This window comes from Patiria miniata, unplaced genomic scaffold (assembly GCF_015706575.1).
Source record: "Patiria miniata isolate m_02_andy unplaced genomic scaffold, ASM1570657v1 HiC_scaffold_5, whole genome shotgun sequence".
Classification (NCBI taxonomy): Eukaryota; Metazoa; Echinodermata; class Asteroidea; order Valvatida; family Asterinidae; genus Patiria; species Patiria miniata.
Window position 1 is genome coordinate 23,577,004 of NW_024037072.1, and position 16,517 is coordinate 23,593,520.

The window sequence follows — 16,517 nt, forward strand, 5'->3', positions numbered from 1 at the left end:
GACTCATATTTTTTTAAGAAATCAGTGGTATACAATCAAGTATATGCCACCAATAAAGGCATTGATAATTTTAAAAATGGAAATCCTGCAATTGTAGAATTTGCAGGAGGCTAATTACATACATCCTGTAAAGAATATATATCCCTCTGAAATGTTTACATCTCAGTAGAAGTTTTACAATGTTTCAGCAATATAGTAGGAGTCTTGTGTGTGCCGTTTACAAAAAAGTCCTCTATTTTTATTTGATGTTTAAAAATAAAAAAGTTTCAAGCTCTGGCAGGAGCTTCTACATGTCACTTTGTTCTTGGTCGGTCCGTTGGTCTGTCCTCAGAAAATTGACCAATAAAGGCCCCTAAGTTTCCCATAAAATACCAAATTTTACTTTCACAAAAAAAGCAAACAAAATAATTTAATACTTCACAAATATAGTGTGTACAAATTTGTGAAGTTGCTTATGGAAATGTTGTAATCGGAGGCAAGATATGTGTAGTAATGTTATAGTCACATGGTATACAGTGCGCTATAATTCCGTGCAAAAAAGCACGCTATGTTTTATGGGAGACTTAATTTGGTCAATTTCTTCTCGAGAGACAGTGCTCGGGATGCCGCGCGTGGGATACCGAATGTCGTAGCCCTGGCTTGTACAATCTCCGGTCAACATTAAAGACTTTCATGGAAGATGTCCAGAGCTTACAGTGCCCTCACACTTGTGAAAATGCATGTAAAAAAAACAACTTTTTCCCACAAGTGTGACCACTCTCAATACAGTGTGAAGTTATGTGCTGTTTCAATTGAATAATATGGAGCATTTAATAGCTTTCTCAAATGTATTTTTTCTATATATAGTAAGTAAATTAAAAAACCAATTAAAGAATTTAAACTCTTTCATAATCTCAATCAATTTTATACGAATGCTTTATTCAATTACAATGGCAAAAAAAATATGTTAACAATAAATTATCATATCTACAAATCATTCCTGATGTTTGTATTTCAAAAATCTTGAAATTACCAAAATAATCCATGCAATAATATTTAATTGAATACATCACATTATGTCCACAAAGTTCAAGTCAGCCTGGACAACAAATTTCAGCCTGGCACTCTACATCTTTGGTTTGTCTTCTGACTTTGTACGTAAATTCTCCTTACAAAACTGTAATTAACCACAATAAAAAAAATCTCAAAATTGTGAGGGTTTGCGGTAAGATGTGTGGTTCTGAAAAAGAACCGGTTGGTTTGAAACTTAACGTTCCAATCAGTATGCTCTGAACATCTTCCGGAGAAAGCCGGACAGAGTGGAAGGGGCTGCATTTACAGGGCTGGATGATAACTGAGGCGTGGAGTTGTGGATGCTGATGAATGTACAGTTGACTCTCATCGTCGACTAGTACAAACAGTGTTAATACAAATTCTCGTTATAGCAAACATAAAGCCTTGGTCCTGACTGTGCATTTACCAGTATGTGCACAATGACTGGGATTGATGCTCCTCTTTATACAAAGTTCTGATATAACAACCATTTTGGCTAGGTCTGGCCGAGTTTGTATTAATGAGAGTTGACTGTAGTCATGGTAGTTGGCTGGTTGCTGGTGGAGGCTGATCGCTGAGCCGAGGCGGTGAGGATGCAGTTGGTTGGGGGCAGCCAACTACCAGCATCCACAACTCCATGCCTCAGTAATGATCCAGCTCTATACATGCAGCCCTATCCACTCCATCCGGCTTTCTCCTGAAGACGATCAACGTATACGGATCAGAACGCCTAGTTCACAACCAACTGGTTCTTTTCTAGAACCACACATCTTCTCAAAAAAGATTTGTCGATATATGGTGTTACTGTAAACCCTCACTACTTTACACTTTACTGCCATGCAAAGTTTCAAATCTTATTTAAAAAATTTCTTGACTTGACTTCAATTGTAAATGCATCCCTCTACAATAAAACTTTATATTGAATTGAAATCCTTCAATTTTTTTATGTTTTTTTAAATTGAACTTTGCTGTAATTTAGCCTGCGGGCTACAAATGCATTTTGTTAATTAACCAATTATAATAATAATAACATGAAAAAGTTCCAATCATATACAACACAATATGAAAAATTCAAGCACAAGTTTAAAGCACAGGAGTGTTCACATTATCTTATTATTCATTACACGTATCAAAAAATTGTATAAAATGCATAGAGTACTGATGAAATTTACGATCAACTTGGGCTATGAGATGTCTTCAACTAGAATACTGCATTCAGTTGACCTATAAGAGAAAAAAATATATATTCAAACAGGAAAGGCATAACATTGTCACTGCTGTGACACTTAAGGAGGAACAGTGGATGGTGCCGACTGCTTCCTTTTCCCTTAAGAGTGATTACGTAAAGCAATCTACCAACCCAACAAATGATAATAGTTTGAACTCATTTTGAAAGATTAGTGGTAAATTGTAAAGTACAAAGGTAACACAGGTGGGAAAAATGTCCCCCAACTTTATTAAATGACCCATAGTCTCTTAACGTTTCTGTGCCTGGGTGAAGACACGAAACTTTGGGAGGAGGTATTGGGTTGTGAACGATCAACATAGTGACAAATTGCCAATTATGTATCATCAATTAGAATTGTGTTTCATGATTCAATCAATTAGAGTTCCGGTGATTCAATCAATTAGAATTCTGGTGTTTCATTCAATTAGAATTCTGGTGATTCAATCAATTAGAATTCTGGTGATTCAATCAATTAGAATTCTGGTGATTCAATCAATTAGAATTCTGGTGATTCAATCAATTAGAATTCTGGTGATTCAATCAATTAGAATTCTGGTGTTCATTCAATTAGAATTCTGGTGTAATCACCAGTCACATACTCCAGTACCTTGATATTTAAAGGGACTTTACTTCCTGGAATGTGTCCAATTGGCAAATGATTGGGCTACAAGACACGTTTTGAAGAAAATGATGTTCATTGGAAAGTGCATGTAAAAGTAGGATATATAAACATTCAACATCCTTTAAAAATTTAGCATTTTTGTGTTAATCTTGCAAGAACAAATTTTGAACAAATCCTGTAAAATTGTGGCACAGTGTGATATCAGGTAAACATTGAGTAAACAATCTAAAACATACACATTTTGGTGATTTCAGGCCATAATACCCCTTTAAGCATGAGGCAAAAGCTGGCTCAAATTTCAAACTAGACGTAATATTCTGATTAACATAAACCAGGGGTGTGAGTGGAGTCCAAAAAAAATAGCTGAAAATAGCTGAACCTGTAAAAAAACGAACCTGCGAGCGCAAAGCGCGAAGCCCTTACGGCGTGGGGTTCGGGGCCCGCCCAAGGGCCCCGGAAATTTTTTGAAATGTAGATGCTCTGTGGTGCATTTTAAAGCCCCCTGACAATGCCTGGGCCAACTATTGGTCGAAAATGTTTTGCAATTTATGCATGTTTTTAAGTTAACTTTTCCTTCATATTGGCTTGAAACTGCCTAAATGGCCAACTTGTATATGAAAACTGGGAAATTCAACCACGTTTTCCCTATTTTAACTCCTTACTGCAGATGATTGATACACATCGTCATCGCGTGTCCCGGGTTCTGATCGAGTCGCCTAATTTCTGCCCATTAACCATGTGTTCCATCCAAATCCGTTTCCACGGATTCGTAACCTGAGGATCGGTCTTGTCAATGTCCGAATCAAACTCCGAACCTCTTGGGATAATAACACATTTGTGTTGCACTGACATCTTGCGGAATTAATGTCAAAATATGTTCGAAACATTTGAAACGACACACTAACGTTAGTAACGTACGTATCAGCATGCAGCGGAATACGCAGCAGGCCGATGCGTGCATCGCATGCAATGAATTTGCACACATGAACTTTGCCCCGCATGATGCCCTCTACCGGCCGCGGCGCGGCACGGCGACAATTTACTAGTCTTATTCAAGGCTTTATATTTGCAACAAGACGATGTTTACAGCGAGTTATTGTGGAGATCATCGCGTGTCACTACATGCATAGACACAGGAACGGCCGCAAAGAGTCCCAACGCGCTTCATGGCGCATGTGTGAATATTCATATTTATCTGCAGCCAATCACAGCGCAATGACTGTTGGTTCCCCGGATGCTGTTTACACGTTGTGTATATACGCGGCTTCGAGCTGAAAAATGCATGCACATGGCATCGTATAGTACACACGTACGTACGTAAATGTGCATGTACATGTACATTGAATACTCGCTTGCACGCACCCCATCTCAGAGCTAGCTACGTATATGTTGTAGAGAGCGGATCGCGTGCGTTCGGCGGAAAATAAAATAAACGGAAATAAAATCAAAGCTTACGCGCGGGGGAAAAAGCGGGGGGAAATCTGGACCATCGGAAGAAAAAAAGCGGAAAACAAAATGTGGCACGCTGAACAAAAAAGCGGAAATCCGCTAAATAGCGGAGATATCACACCCCTGATAAACCTGTGTTAAACTCACCTGAGATTTCTTGAACTCTTCAATCCTCTTGTTTCCGTACACTATTTTCTTGATCCTATCACGTGACATAAAATAAAATGACTGTAGTCAGAGGAGATCCCAAAAATGAGACAAGGTAAGACTAGTAAACAGTTAAAGCTGGGACCAGAGCACACACAATCATATTCAACTGAGTGCCGAGGCCTTGTGGTCTGGAGCATTGAATCTGTGGTCTGCGGGTAATTCTACAGGTTGCGGATTCAAGTCCAGCCTTGGGTTATGGTGCGTGTGCCCTTAGGCAAGGCACTTTGTCACTCATTGCTTCTCTCCACCCTGGAGTAAATTGGGTAGCTGCGAGGGCAGAGATAGTTATTGTGATTGATTTTAAATGCCTTGTGCTGAAATGGTAGCATTGAGCTGTATACTCCCCAGGGAGCTGAGATTGTGGAGTAATGACGTAGTGCCTTCAGCACCAAAACTGGTTGATACGTGCGCTATATAAACGCACTTTATATTAATATTATTATTCAGAATCGCTATTCAGTGAACGTCTTCATGAATCAGTCTACAAAATGGGCAATGTGGCTACTAAAAAGGCAGTGAGGCTACTAAAAAGGCAGTGAGGCTAGTAAATATTTATGAGGTGTAGTAAAACAAACACAGCATGGTTTGTTTCTGGAAAATTTCGCGTCGGGAGGTGGTCAAGCTGACCTACACCGAGGGACCAGTAATTCCCACTACTTCCCCTCACACCATGCTATATTTGTATACTACCATAAAGTAAAGGGGACGAACCTATGTTCACAGGAACGGAGTGCCCATCTCTCTTTCATTAGTGATTGGGCCAGACTCATATGCTGCTGTGGGGGGATCGCCACACCACCTCCACAGCGAGTCTGTAACCTTCCCAGCATTAAATAATGCCGGTAACCATTTAACACCCGGGTTGAGAGGAGTAATTGAGGTAAAGCGCCTAACTCAAGGGCACAACACGCATGGCCACGGCGGGGCTCGAACCCATACTACCATAGGTGTGAATGAAATATTTACTTGAGTCTAAACCAGAGTACTTGGAACTGTGTTGCCTTACCATGCAGTCGGCAGTGGTGCCCACTGGTTCATGAGCATCAAAATCATCACAATGTTCTTACAGATCCAGACTTCAGACAACTTGTTTGCCACAGCGACGACAATCAGCGAAGCACAGCGCTCGGCCGTTTGCATAGAAGCCCCGCTACGCTCTGCCGTATTGCTGCCATATTCAAACTTGGGCTGCATACAGAAATGAGGAACAGACTCGTTCAAACTCTTAGCCCTTCTAATTCGAGAAAAAAATAAATAGTATCTTATCAAAGATAATGATAAAGATTGGACTTTTCATATTATTCCTACAGATGCACAGTGCAAAGTAACTTTTTTCCATACTAGAAACTATATTCACCTTTGTGAATTATTTTGTATCTTTTTGCTTCGAAATGAGGCCCCCGGTCGTTACAAACTATATTAGTACAATTTTGCATGCTGCCCAAAACTAGCCTTAAAGAGGTTGTGGAATGCTCGAAGACATTTCCGTCATTTTTCGGGTATATGTAGCCTAAGGTGTGATGAAATAAAAACGACTATTGTTTCTGTCATAAAATGAGTACAAAAGGTACTTTTGAGAGCTGTTTTTCAAGTCCTGTCATGCCTGTTTCGACCCGAACGTGCAATTTGTGTAAAAGTCGTCGTTGCGGGCAGCAAACAAAACACAGTAAATCGTGACGTAATAAACAGGACTCCCGATGCAGAGTAGCATAAACGAGTCCTGTTTATTACGTCACGATTTACTGTGTTTTGTTTGCTGCCCGCAACGACGACGTTTACACAAATTGTGCGTTCGGGTCGAAACAGGACCTGAAAAATAGCTCTCAAAAGTACCCTTTGTACTCATTTCATGACAGAAACAATAGTCGTTTTTATTTCATCACACCTTAGGCTACATATACTCAAAAAATGACGGAAATGTCTTCGAGCATTCCACAACCTCTTTAAAAAGTCCTTGGTAACATGCATTAACCAATAACAACACTAAACTTCTGAAAGAGCACGTACCATTGATAAACACAACTCTTTTTTTGTTGTTGATGGCCTGGGATTAATTTGATTAGAACATTTCTAATTATCCAAATTTTACGATTTTTTCAGACATGTTAAGAATCTTACCGCATTGAGATCTTTGCCAAATGCATTGGTAACGATACTGCTCTCAATTGGCCCAGGGCAGACATTGGTGATGCATAGTTCTTGATTTTCATATGCAAATGCACCAAAATAACCCTGTAGGTTAAAAGAATTACAAAACTTACCATAAACAATAAATAAACAATTGAGATGAAAGCATTTACAGAATATATAAAATGCGTTGGTGAAGGACACAACCCCATATTGAATTGTGATGAAAGTTGTCATGAAGTCAGGGAGCTCTGTCACCAGCCCTGAGCATCAGGAGGGGCCATACATGTAGTACCAACAAGGGGGGCCCAATACCATAAAAGTACATATGTATGGCTTTTGCCGGTGGGGGGCCAATTGCTCGCCAAAGCGGGGCCTGGCCCCACCAGGCCCCCCCCCCTTCCCCCTTGGCAATGGGACTGGACCTCTGGCAATAAATCTTGATCTAAGCGCAAAGCATGATTCATGTCTGTCTGTGTTAGTCTTAATTTCCAAATATTGTCTTATGGATCCTTGGTGAAGGCGTCATTGCAACACGGTGGCAGCGGTGGGATTCAAACCCACGCCGTCCAAATGACAGGTGGCCAACTTCACAGAGCTCCTAAGCACGCAAATCTGCTAAGCACAGAACATATTAGCGAACAGGTAAGCAATCAATGTGGCATGCTATTTATATTGCTTGTTAGTGATTCTTCACTAAGTTTTGCTCAGCAGACAAGTTTCCAAAGCAATAAATTCATCAAATTGCACCTCAGGTCCTTAGCTTGTCTGAACTAGTCAACCTAGTGCTTACCATCAGAGCATGTTTCGAGGCAGAATACGCACTGCTTAGTTCGGGTGATATCCTGCCAGCAACGCTCGATATATTCACAATGTGCCCCTCCTTTCGAGCAAGCATGTGCGGGAGGATCGCCTTGGTAACAGACAGCTGGCCAATCACGTTAAGTTCAAAGACGGCCTTGTCGACTTCCAAGCTGGTCTCGACGGCGAGAGATCGCTGGGAGCGGCCGGCATTATTCACCAAAATGTCGACCTGTGGTACCAGACATAGAAATACAATACACATAAAAGATGTTTCAGGACATTTTTTTTTCGGGTGTAATATGTTTATGACACCATGCACCAGAGCTGAAGCCAAGTACTCACAAGTCAATCACAAGTCATCCAGTGTCATACAAGCCCGTCTCAATTCATATCCGGCACGAGTATCGGACAAGTTGAGGGTCGAATCATTCACTTTGTCAAGACGAAGTTCTGCATCTGTCCCGGACATGTTCAGGGGAAATTTTCATTAGCGACTGCTTGACCCACCAATACTGATAACTTCATTGTGGGAAGATTGCGGGAAGTTGTTCAGAATCCTGAAACTTACACCCGATAAAATGCCCGCAAGTTGTCCAGAACTCGTCCCGGTTACGAATTGAGACGGTTAACCAGTGTGATACGAAACTTTGTTTGGATTGACTAGATCGACCCCCTCCTTATACTTGTTGGCTCGGCAAGACTCTTAAATGGGTGTCAATCACCTACAGTCAAAGCATGGATATGTCAAGTAGCACACTCAGTCACAGTCAATCATTCTTACTTTATATGTAGGCACAGAATTCATGATAGTTACAGTCACTTGATTGATTTCGACTAGGAACCCAATTTTGTCTCAGCTTAGGCAGATCAGAAGGATCCCATTCCCGCGATGTAGTCAAGTTACACGTTATGGATCACAAGTCAATCACATGTCACCCAGTCCCAAGTCAACTCACAAACTATTCCAATGAACTGTGACAAAAAGCATTCCTTTGCTATTGTCCGTCCCTGTTACTTGTGACTGGACTTGTGATTTACTTGTGATTTACTTGTGAACAGACATATAATTCATCACAAGCACCTCGGCTACAACTCCGATATCTCACCTTCTTGAAATGGCCCAATGCTTTGTCTGCACATCCCTTGTGGGATTCATAGTCCCTCACGTCCAGGGGTAGTACAAGGACATCATCATCTGTCAGCTCAGATGTCTGTACACATCTCTGCTTGACCCGTTCCAATTCCTTCTCCCTGCGTGCTGACAGAATCAACTTCACTCCCTGAAACAATGACATTATTAGCAATCAATCAATTTAAAACAATGTTTTTCATAAGTCACTGCAAGTTTCAACATAATGGCTTAGACTATTTTAAAACATTCTTACACATTTATTTACCAGATATCCTTCTAAGGCCCGTTCTAGACGCCGTGCTACAGGTACTTCTACACCAAACTTTAAAAGAAATGAGTGTGCAATAGCTCGGCTACAGCACTGCAGTTTCTCTAAACGCCGAACGTAATAGTCGAACCTGGAGTAATGGGCCAGGTTAAAGCAGCTCAAGCAGTTCAATGAACTTTCAGCATGATCAAACAATTCGCGCCAATTTCAAACCCCGTGATGCGGACGCAAGAGAGGGTATTGTGAGCATGCGCATTCCTAAAATGTTTGTCCCAACTTTGAATTGAATTGAGTTCGGCACGGCGATGGCATGTTTAGTACAGTGCTGTAGCACTGCCTTATGCTATTTCCAGTAATTGGCCGTATGTTTAGGTCTATCCGCCCTGTTCACAAGTACCCCCTCAACCGGCAAAGAGAGTACAGTTGGGGGGTGACCGACCGACGCCATCTTGCCTGACTGCTGCGTGCGAAGCGCGGCCACTGCGTGTACATAGTACAAATCCCCTGGTGTACGTGTGTCACACACAAGGAACAGTGCGCGTCAACCAGCGAAATGTCCCGCCCATGGGACCATGTTGCTAGGTAAAAGGGCGCCCTCTTTCGTTGGCGCACGGAGCCCCATATTTTTGTACATGTACAGGTAGTGGTGTTAAAAGAAGAGGCCGTCTACTGTGAAAGCATAGCTGATGTGGATGGCAATATGATCTTATAGTTTTGTTGTTTCTTCTTCTTCTTTTTGGTGGGGGGGGGAGAGGGGGAGGGGGAAGACGTTTAGGAGAATAGTATCTACCTTTCGTGCCAATTCATAGGAGAGCGCTTCACCAATACCACTTGAGGCTCCTGTTATCCATGCAACTTTGCCCCGTAGATTGGCTGAAATGAGAACGCATAATCAAAGGCAGTAATACTAGGACACTACCACGACTACTGGCACTACAGCACTGTATGCAATTTCAATAAGCCTTTACCACATGTTATTCTAAATTTAAGAATTTGCAGATTGAAAATGTTGAAAATCAAATTTAATTTTCTTCAGCCCTAGCTATTCAGTTCCTGATGTGGAACCATGCTTGCAAGCATGGTGGTAGGCAGTGTTTTTTCAGGCAACAAAAGGATTCCAAATTAAACACGCATTACAAATTTAGAACATCCATGTACAACATGCCTGTTCGGCAGCTTCGCCTCATACAAGCGAAGAAGTGCACTGATGAAGATAAAAAAACAAATTCAAAAAGCATGTTTCTTTACATTTGGGTAGTTCCATTTGGGTGTCGGACTTACATTCTGGACGATTCCACAGTAGTTTAATGTATTAATAAATTGGACCTTAAATCTGATAATACTGGTCAGTTGGTTACTTCAAAGTTTTCAAAAAGAAAATATTTATCCATACTTTTTGCTGTTATAGTAGAAATCGGCTTAAAACCATGGCATTGGACATACTCAAGCAAACTGATATTTCTGTGTACTTATTACTTTGGGGGGGGGGTGGGGGAAACAAAGAAATTGACTGGAGCGAGTCTTGAACCTGCAACCTCCAGATTACCGTTTTGGGGCTCTACCAACTCAGCTATCCAGCCCTATGTCAATATCTTTGTTCAAAGGGGCGCTAGTCAGAAGCCATAAACTTAATTTTTTTGTTGTTGAAAAGTAACAGCTGAACTGTTCAACATTAATTTCATAAATAAACTTTATTTCAATCTTAGCTACAAAGAAGAAGCTACAAAATGATATTTTGATTTTTTTTTTTTCATTGTGGTTTATAATTCCATGGAATTGCCTTTTTATGAATACATTTATGACTACTTACATCCGTCCTGACCCCACTGCTCATAAAGCATGAGTAAGAGGTCGCCATCTTGGGTCAATGCCATGGTAACGATTACAACGAAGTAGATCAACAACCCAAATGCCAGGAAGTGAAGGACAGGGATGGCAAAGAGTAGAATGACAGACATGATGCCGAGGGTAACGGACGTCTTTGTCTCCATGGCTGCCGGCAATCCTTTCACGCACTAATTAAAAAGTGATAAAATGAATGATCAATGTTGTGAAAGGCATTGAACAGAGTTTAAGACCAATTTTCTCACGTACATGTAAGTATTTAAGCAGTGGGGTAACTAACAGGGATGCTGCATGGGGGGGGGAGGGGGAGGGGGGTCCCAGTCCCCCAGACTGGGACCTTGAGTACAGAAAAACATGCAAAACTAAATCAGGCCAACCTTTATTCACTCTTTAATCTAACACAATTCTCCAAAATGTTCATGAGGCAAAGGCAAGGTCCACAGTATTTCACCAACAAAGTTTTAGGCCTCAATTCAATTTTTAAAGGAAACGTTTCTGCAACATTTTGCACCTGATGAGATTGAAGCCAAGTGAAGCCTAAGTCTAACGGCCAACTTTTGAAAAGATTGACCCTTTTACTGCATGACCACATTGTATGCATAAAAATAGAAAAATGTGTAGAAATAGAGACTAGGGGTGTTGGACTGGTTGTTTCATGTGCCACTCACTGCCTGTCTCTTTTTGGGTGTTGTAAAAATGTTGGGCCTCTCATACACAGTATCCAGAGTCCCACATTTTTAGACTAAACCTATTAGTCGAAGTAATCTTACTGCTTATTAGCCTTTTTGACATGTTCACTAGCTAGGAGGGCGCTACTTGATAGGATCGGATTAAGTGTTCCCTAGGCCCTCTGCGCACTAGTGTTGCATAGGCCCACACCGATGTCATGCCAAAAACTGTCCAGTGCCAAATAGTTTTCACTTTATAGCGTGCATCCTAGTGCTGCGTGCTCAGCGGACAATATTGGGCAGTTTTTGGCATGATCAGGCACCAATTTGACAGCTGTAACTGTCAGTTGTCGAGCGCAATTTGAGTCCCCCGCGCAAGTTTAAACTTGCGCACGCAATTTTAAACTTGCGCGAGGGACTCGCGAAGCACGCAAATTACAGCGCGCCATTTCAATTTGCGTGCGCACATTACAACTTGCGCAAAGGCGATCGCAATTTGAGAACCTTGCGGGCGGGATTTTCATTAATGAAGAAAAAAAAATGTTCAAAACACAAGTACATCGAGAAATAAATTAATAAATATTGGAATAAATTAATGAACAAAAGAAATAAATAAAAAGAGGAATTCAATTAGCGTCAATGAAAAAGAAACATTGAGATTAATTAGCAGTGCTTATCAGAGAAGTTTCTTAGGGGGCGGGGCGGGGAGGGGACTGGGCAAGCAATCAATAAGCACACTAGTGGCGTTTGCTTGGATCATTTATTAATGATTTAATTTATTAATTTAATTAATTAATTCGACTTAATGAATAAATATGTTGTTTATTAAACAAAAATCCTAACGAGCTGTAAACAATAATACAGATCAGGATGCAAAGTGCATAAATTGTTCACATTACCACCCCATCTCTGAACCTCTACACAGTCAAAATCATTAGCATAATACTGTTAATAAAATGTTTCAAAAAAGGCATTTAGGCATTGTCTCATGCAGCACAGTGGTGCTATTAAATCGGAGAAAAATCTGCATTAAAAATAATGTTACATAATCTGCATGAGTTTACACAGAATCAAATTAGGTTAGCGGCTTTGCATGCACTCTGAGTGCAGGGCCCGTCGAAAAATGCGCCTGTTCGGTGGGGGCAATTTCAAACTGCTCATGCAAACAACGCATAGTTCAATTGTGTTGTTTTCATAGGTTGAACTCACACTCACAGGTTGAACGCACTTTGTATGTCGCCGGGCCATCCCCGGCACAAAAAATTAGTTTAGCGGCTTTGCATGCATGGGGAAATCTATGTAGTGCGCAAGTTTAAATTTGCGTGTGCAATTTGTAGCAAGGAAATTAATGCACACGCAAGTTTAAACTTGCGCGGGGGACTCAAATTGCGCTTGACACAGTTATTACAATGTAGGGAAACTATAATGCAACCTGACGCTACTTTCGAAACAGAAAAAAAAATTCTTTTGCTTATCTTGCACCTCAGATAGAGAGTATACTTTCATGTGAGAACTGTAAGGAATATGTTGATAAAGCCTTTAAGAGAGATTTGTAGGCGAATGTGTGGCCAACTTAGTGAATTTGTACATGTCGCGCGTCGGTTGAGGGCGTCAACATGCAGTGACATGTAAAAATCCACTAAGTTGGCCACACATTCGCCAACAAATCTCTCTTAAAGACTTTGTCAACATATTCCTTACAGTTCTCACATGAAGTATACTCTCTCCATGGGTGCCGACTGCCGGTCAACTCGGTCCGTGACCAACTCGGTCCGAGTCAACTCAGTCCGAGTCCGACTCGGTCCGTGACCAACTCGGTCCATAACCAACTCGGTCCGCAACCACCTCGGTCCGTAACCAACTCGGTCCATAACCAGCTCGGTCCCTATGGGAAAATGTGCGCAAAACAACTGCATTTTCTTTTAACAAGGCAAGGCGGTCTCGCACGCGTGTTTTTTTTTTCCAGATCTCCATACTAGGACGCACTTTATAGTTTCTGTTGCTTCAATTTCTAGGTAGCATGTGGTCGGCTCAGGCCTGGGATAGCTTGGAGCTTAAATAAAAATAAGAGCTTTGAAATAAAAGTGTGCCGAGGCTACGTACATGCAGTGCGCTGCCGGGTTGCCGGCCTTTCGGTCACCCGTACGACCCGCCCTGCGCGCGGCGGGTGGTGGGCATAATGCAGCTGGGTGCGTTCGGACTTTTTGAAGAAAACGGTGCACGGCCGGTGACAGTGCCGCGCCTGGCCGCACATCCCCACCGGCCATCGCCAAGGTGCATGGCCGGTGGCAGTGCCGCGCCTGACCGCACAGCCCCACCGGCCATCACCACAATGCACGGCCGGAGCGCTGCTGGTACCGTCCCCCCCCCCCCCCCCAAAAAAAAATATTAATAACAAATAAAACCCAAAAAATGCAAGAGAGACCGAGCTGGTTACGGACCGAGTTGGTTATGGACCGAGTTGGTCACGGACCGAGTCGGTCACGGACCGAGTCGGTCACGGACCGAGTCGGTTACGGACCGAGTTGACTCGGACCGAGTTGGTCACGGACCGAGTTGACCTGAAAGCCTCTCCATGGTTGGTAAGTATGTGAATGAATATCAGGATGCAACATTCTTTTCCAATGCCATGGATGGAGTAAATTACACATATCGAGTTTCGATGTCAGCAATGTATGTACTGTACTAGCCCCACTAGTGTGGCCGTCGGTATGCTGCGCGGTTCAGCGCAGCATACCGACGGCCACACTAGTGGGGCTAGTACTGTACAAGCCTACTACTACTATAGCCCCACTAGTGTGGCCGTCGGTATGCTGCGCTGAACCTTACCGACGGCCACACTAGTGGGGCTAGGCCTACTACTAGTACCATGGAGGAAGGTACTCCTAGAACTATGAGGCTCCGCGTGAGCTCACGCGGAGCCTCATAGTTCTAGGAGTAGGAGGAAGGAAGGTCTATTCCTTCCTCCATGCTAGTACTAGTACTAGCTAGTTTGAAGCTTTCCCAAAATCGAAAACACAGAAACTGAGAAAGGGACGCTAAAACTTTTCTTGTGTCGGGTTGATGATGTAAAAACCGGCAATCGTATGATCGTGTGAGAAAATATTGCTGCCTTGAAGTTGAGTTGAACCATTGAACCATGGAGGAATGTTAACATAACATAGCTGACACCTACACCATCACCACTGGCCAAACACACAAAAGTTATTCCTTGCACGGTAATAATACCTGGATCTGATTACCGATTACCAAGTTTGAAGTTATATTAAAAGGACACAATGCATTGCCAGAAGCTACCTGATGTCTGTCTTTGTCGTGACCGCCCCTAGCCCTGGGCCCTCTCTATCTTGTCCGTAATCAATCAAGCGGCGCGGCGCGGCGCGGCGCGGCGCGGCAACAAGCCGCACCGGCCGTGTACTATTTATATTGCCAGCTGCATCGATCGGCCGCACGCGGTTGACGCGTGGTCGACAATGGTGGCGCTGTTTAGAACCAATGAGAGCCAGCTGATGCACCGGTGATCGAGCACATGCAGTATCAGTGCACGCTGTCGCAACACCGGGGGAGGTTGAGGATCGGAACGAATACATCTGCCAATTATCGATTATTTTCACGTATGTTTTTCTCCATGAACCTTTTCTTGTTGCCTGTATTTGAAAGAACATTGCATTCTGAGGTCCTTTTTTTTTCATCATATATTATCTCAATGAAGGTCGGTCATTGCACAAACTGACAAATGTTTAAAAGACATGAATCTGGGACTGGGAGTTTCCAATTTCAGTCTTTGTTACTACATCATACATGTAGTTTGAAAATGTACTGGCCCTAGTCATGTACACCATCAAAGAAGTGGCATCTTTCCTTTGTACTTATTGTAGTGTTACTGTTAGTGTGAGACAGACTTAGTATGAGCCAGCGTTGTAGCTGAGTGTCAGTCCATCACAAGTCGTCACAGACATGATCAGTCCCTGTAATAATTGTGACCACACTGTCACTTGAGAATTGACTAATTGTCATGCTTGTGAAGGACTCGTCACATGCTCGTGATTGACTCGACTGCAACACTTTAATCATAGCGAAGCATGACGTTTGGCAAGTTACTGAGTTAGACCTATTGTCACTATGCATTTAATATGCTGTTTTTGCTCCTCCAGAATATTCCTGCTGAGGTGATAGATCAATTTGCTGCAACTTATCTCCCATCACATCCCCAACAATGTGGGAGCATGGACCAGTGTCAGCCTGGGTGCGATTCTACATCTACGCCATCCATGGCTACTTTGCAGAAGTCATGTTCACGGCTGCCTGGGAGTTTGTCGTCAACATGAACTGGAAGTTCCCCGGTGTGACTAGTGTCTGGTCACTGCTGATCTACGGGACCTCCAACATGGTCATAGAACATCTGTATCTACGATTCAAGGATAAGATACCTCTGCCTGTACGTCTCTGCATGTATGTTGTCTGGATATACCTGTGGGAGTTCTCCACAGGGTTGATTTTGAGGCAGTTTGGGGCCTGTCCGTGGGACTATTCGCCGTTTGATTTTGACTTCTTTGGGCTGATCACTCTGGAGTATGCTCCTGCCTGGTTCATCGGCGCACTGGTAACCGAACAGATCCTGATCAAGAATACACTGCGTTTGTTCTTCCAAGACAGCGTGCAAGGCACCAGGCAGTCGGGGCAGCAAATCATGAATGGTCTGTCTGTGAAGAATGATTGATTCACATCGTGGAATTCTAATCTTAGTCAGTGCTGTAGTCTAGTAGTCCATCACAAGTCCATCTTAAAGACTTACAATGTACATGTAAATCTGGTCAAAAGTGGGGCTCATAAACCCCTGCTGAGCAGAGTCAGTGGTGGAAATAAGTCACACGCATGTGTTGTTCATTCCAAGAAATAGACAAATATGGCGGCCGAACAGCGAAAATCTCAAGTGGACTTAAAAATTAACTTTATTCAAAGTCTAAAGGTAATCATTTATTAAGTTCATTGCGACTTTTGCGGCTATAATTCCAGCCCAACATTTTTGAGTTTTGCAATCGACTGAAAAGCAGTAAATCTCAAATTAAGACCCAATCCCAAACGGGCGTTTTGTCAGTGGCTACGGCCATGGCTACCGGCGTCACGTGAGG

At 42.6% G+C, this 16,517-nt stretch overlaps 2 protein-coding genes across 4 annotated transcripts; one reads left to right on the forward strand and one right to left on the reverse strand.

The window, feature by feature from the left end:
• Positions 1 to 897: 897 nt before the first annotated feature.
• LOC119740359 (dehydrogenase/reductase SDR family member 7-like) lies at positions 898 to 14,784 on the reverse strand. Of its 3 annotated transcripts, none has more exons than XM_038215628.1 (9): positions 14,614 to 14,783; positions 10,683 to 10,887; positions 9,663 to 9,745; positions 8,579 to 8,752; positions 7,462 to 7,701; positions 6,660 to 6,773; positions 5,548 to 5,729; positions 4,479 to 4,533; positions 898 to 2,256 (listed from the first exon to the last, which is right to left on the reverse strand). In XM_038215628.1, exons 2-9 carry the CDS (start codon positions 10,861 to 10,863, stop codon positions 2,248 to 2,250), a joined length of 1,038 nt encoding a protein of 345 aa, XP_038071556.1. In that variant the 5' UTR covers positions 10,864 to 10,887; positions 14,614 to 14,783; the 3' UTR covers positions 898 to 2,247. The 3 variants fall into 3 exon arrangements, with proteins under 3 accessions (XP_038071556.1, XP_038071558.1, XP_038071557.1); XM_038215630.1 differs by having other exon boundaries at positions 2,194 to 2,256; positions 14,635 to 14,784; XM_038215629.1 differs by having other exon boundaries at positions 2,194 to 2,256; positions 14,628 to 14,784.
• Positions 14,785 to 14,887: 103 nt separating this feature from the next.
• On the forward strand, positions 14,888 to 16,227 carry LOC119740360 (transmembrane protein 229B-like). The gene is made up of 2 exons (XM_038215631.1): positions 14,888 to 14,999; positions 15,540 to 16,227. The coding sequence occupies exon 2, from the start codon at positions 15,602 to 15,604 to the stop codon at positions 16,103 to 16,105; it is 504 nt and encodes a 167-aa protein (XP_038071559.1). The 5' UTR covers positions 14,888 to 14,999; positions 15,540 to 15,601; the 3' UTR covers positions 16,106 to 16,227.
• Positions 16,228 to 16,517: the final 290 nt, after the last annotated feature.

Coding starts and splice junctions, on each gene's coding strand:
- LOC119740359 (XM_038215628.1), bottom strand. CDS start 10,863: ATGGAGACAAAGACGTCCGTTACCCTCGGCATCATGTCTGTCATTCTA. Junction 9,746..10,682: donor GCAGTGGGGTCAGGACGGAT/GTAAGTAGTCAT, acceptor TTCTCATTTCAG/CCAATCTACGGGGCAAAGTT. Junction 6,774..7,461: donor CCTCGAAACATGCTCTGATG/GTAAGCACTAGG, acceptor TTTAACCTACAG/GGTTATTTTGGTGCATTTGC.
- LOC119740360 (XM_038215631.1), top strand. CDS start 15,602: ATGTGGGAGCATGGACCAGTGTCAGCCTGGGTGCGATTCTACATCTAC.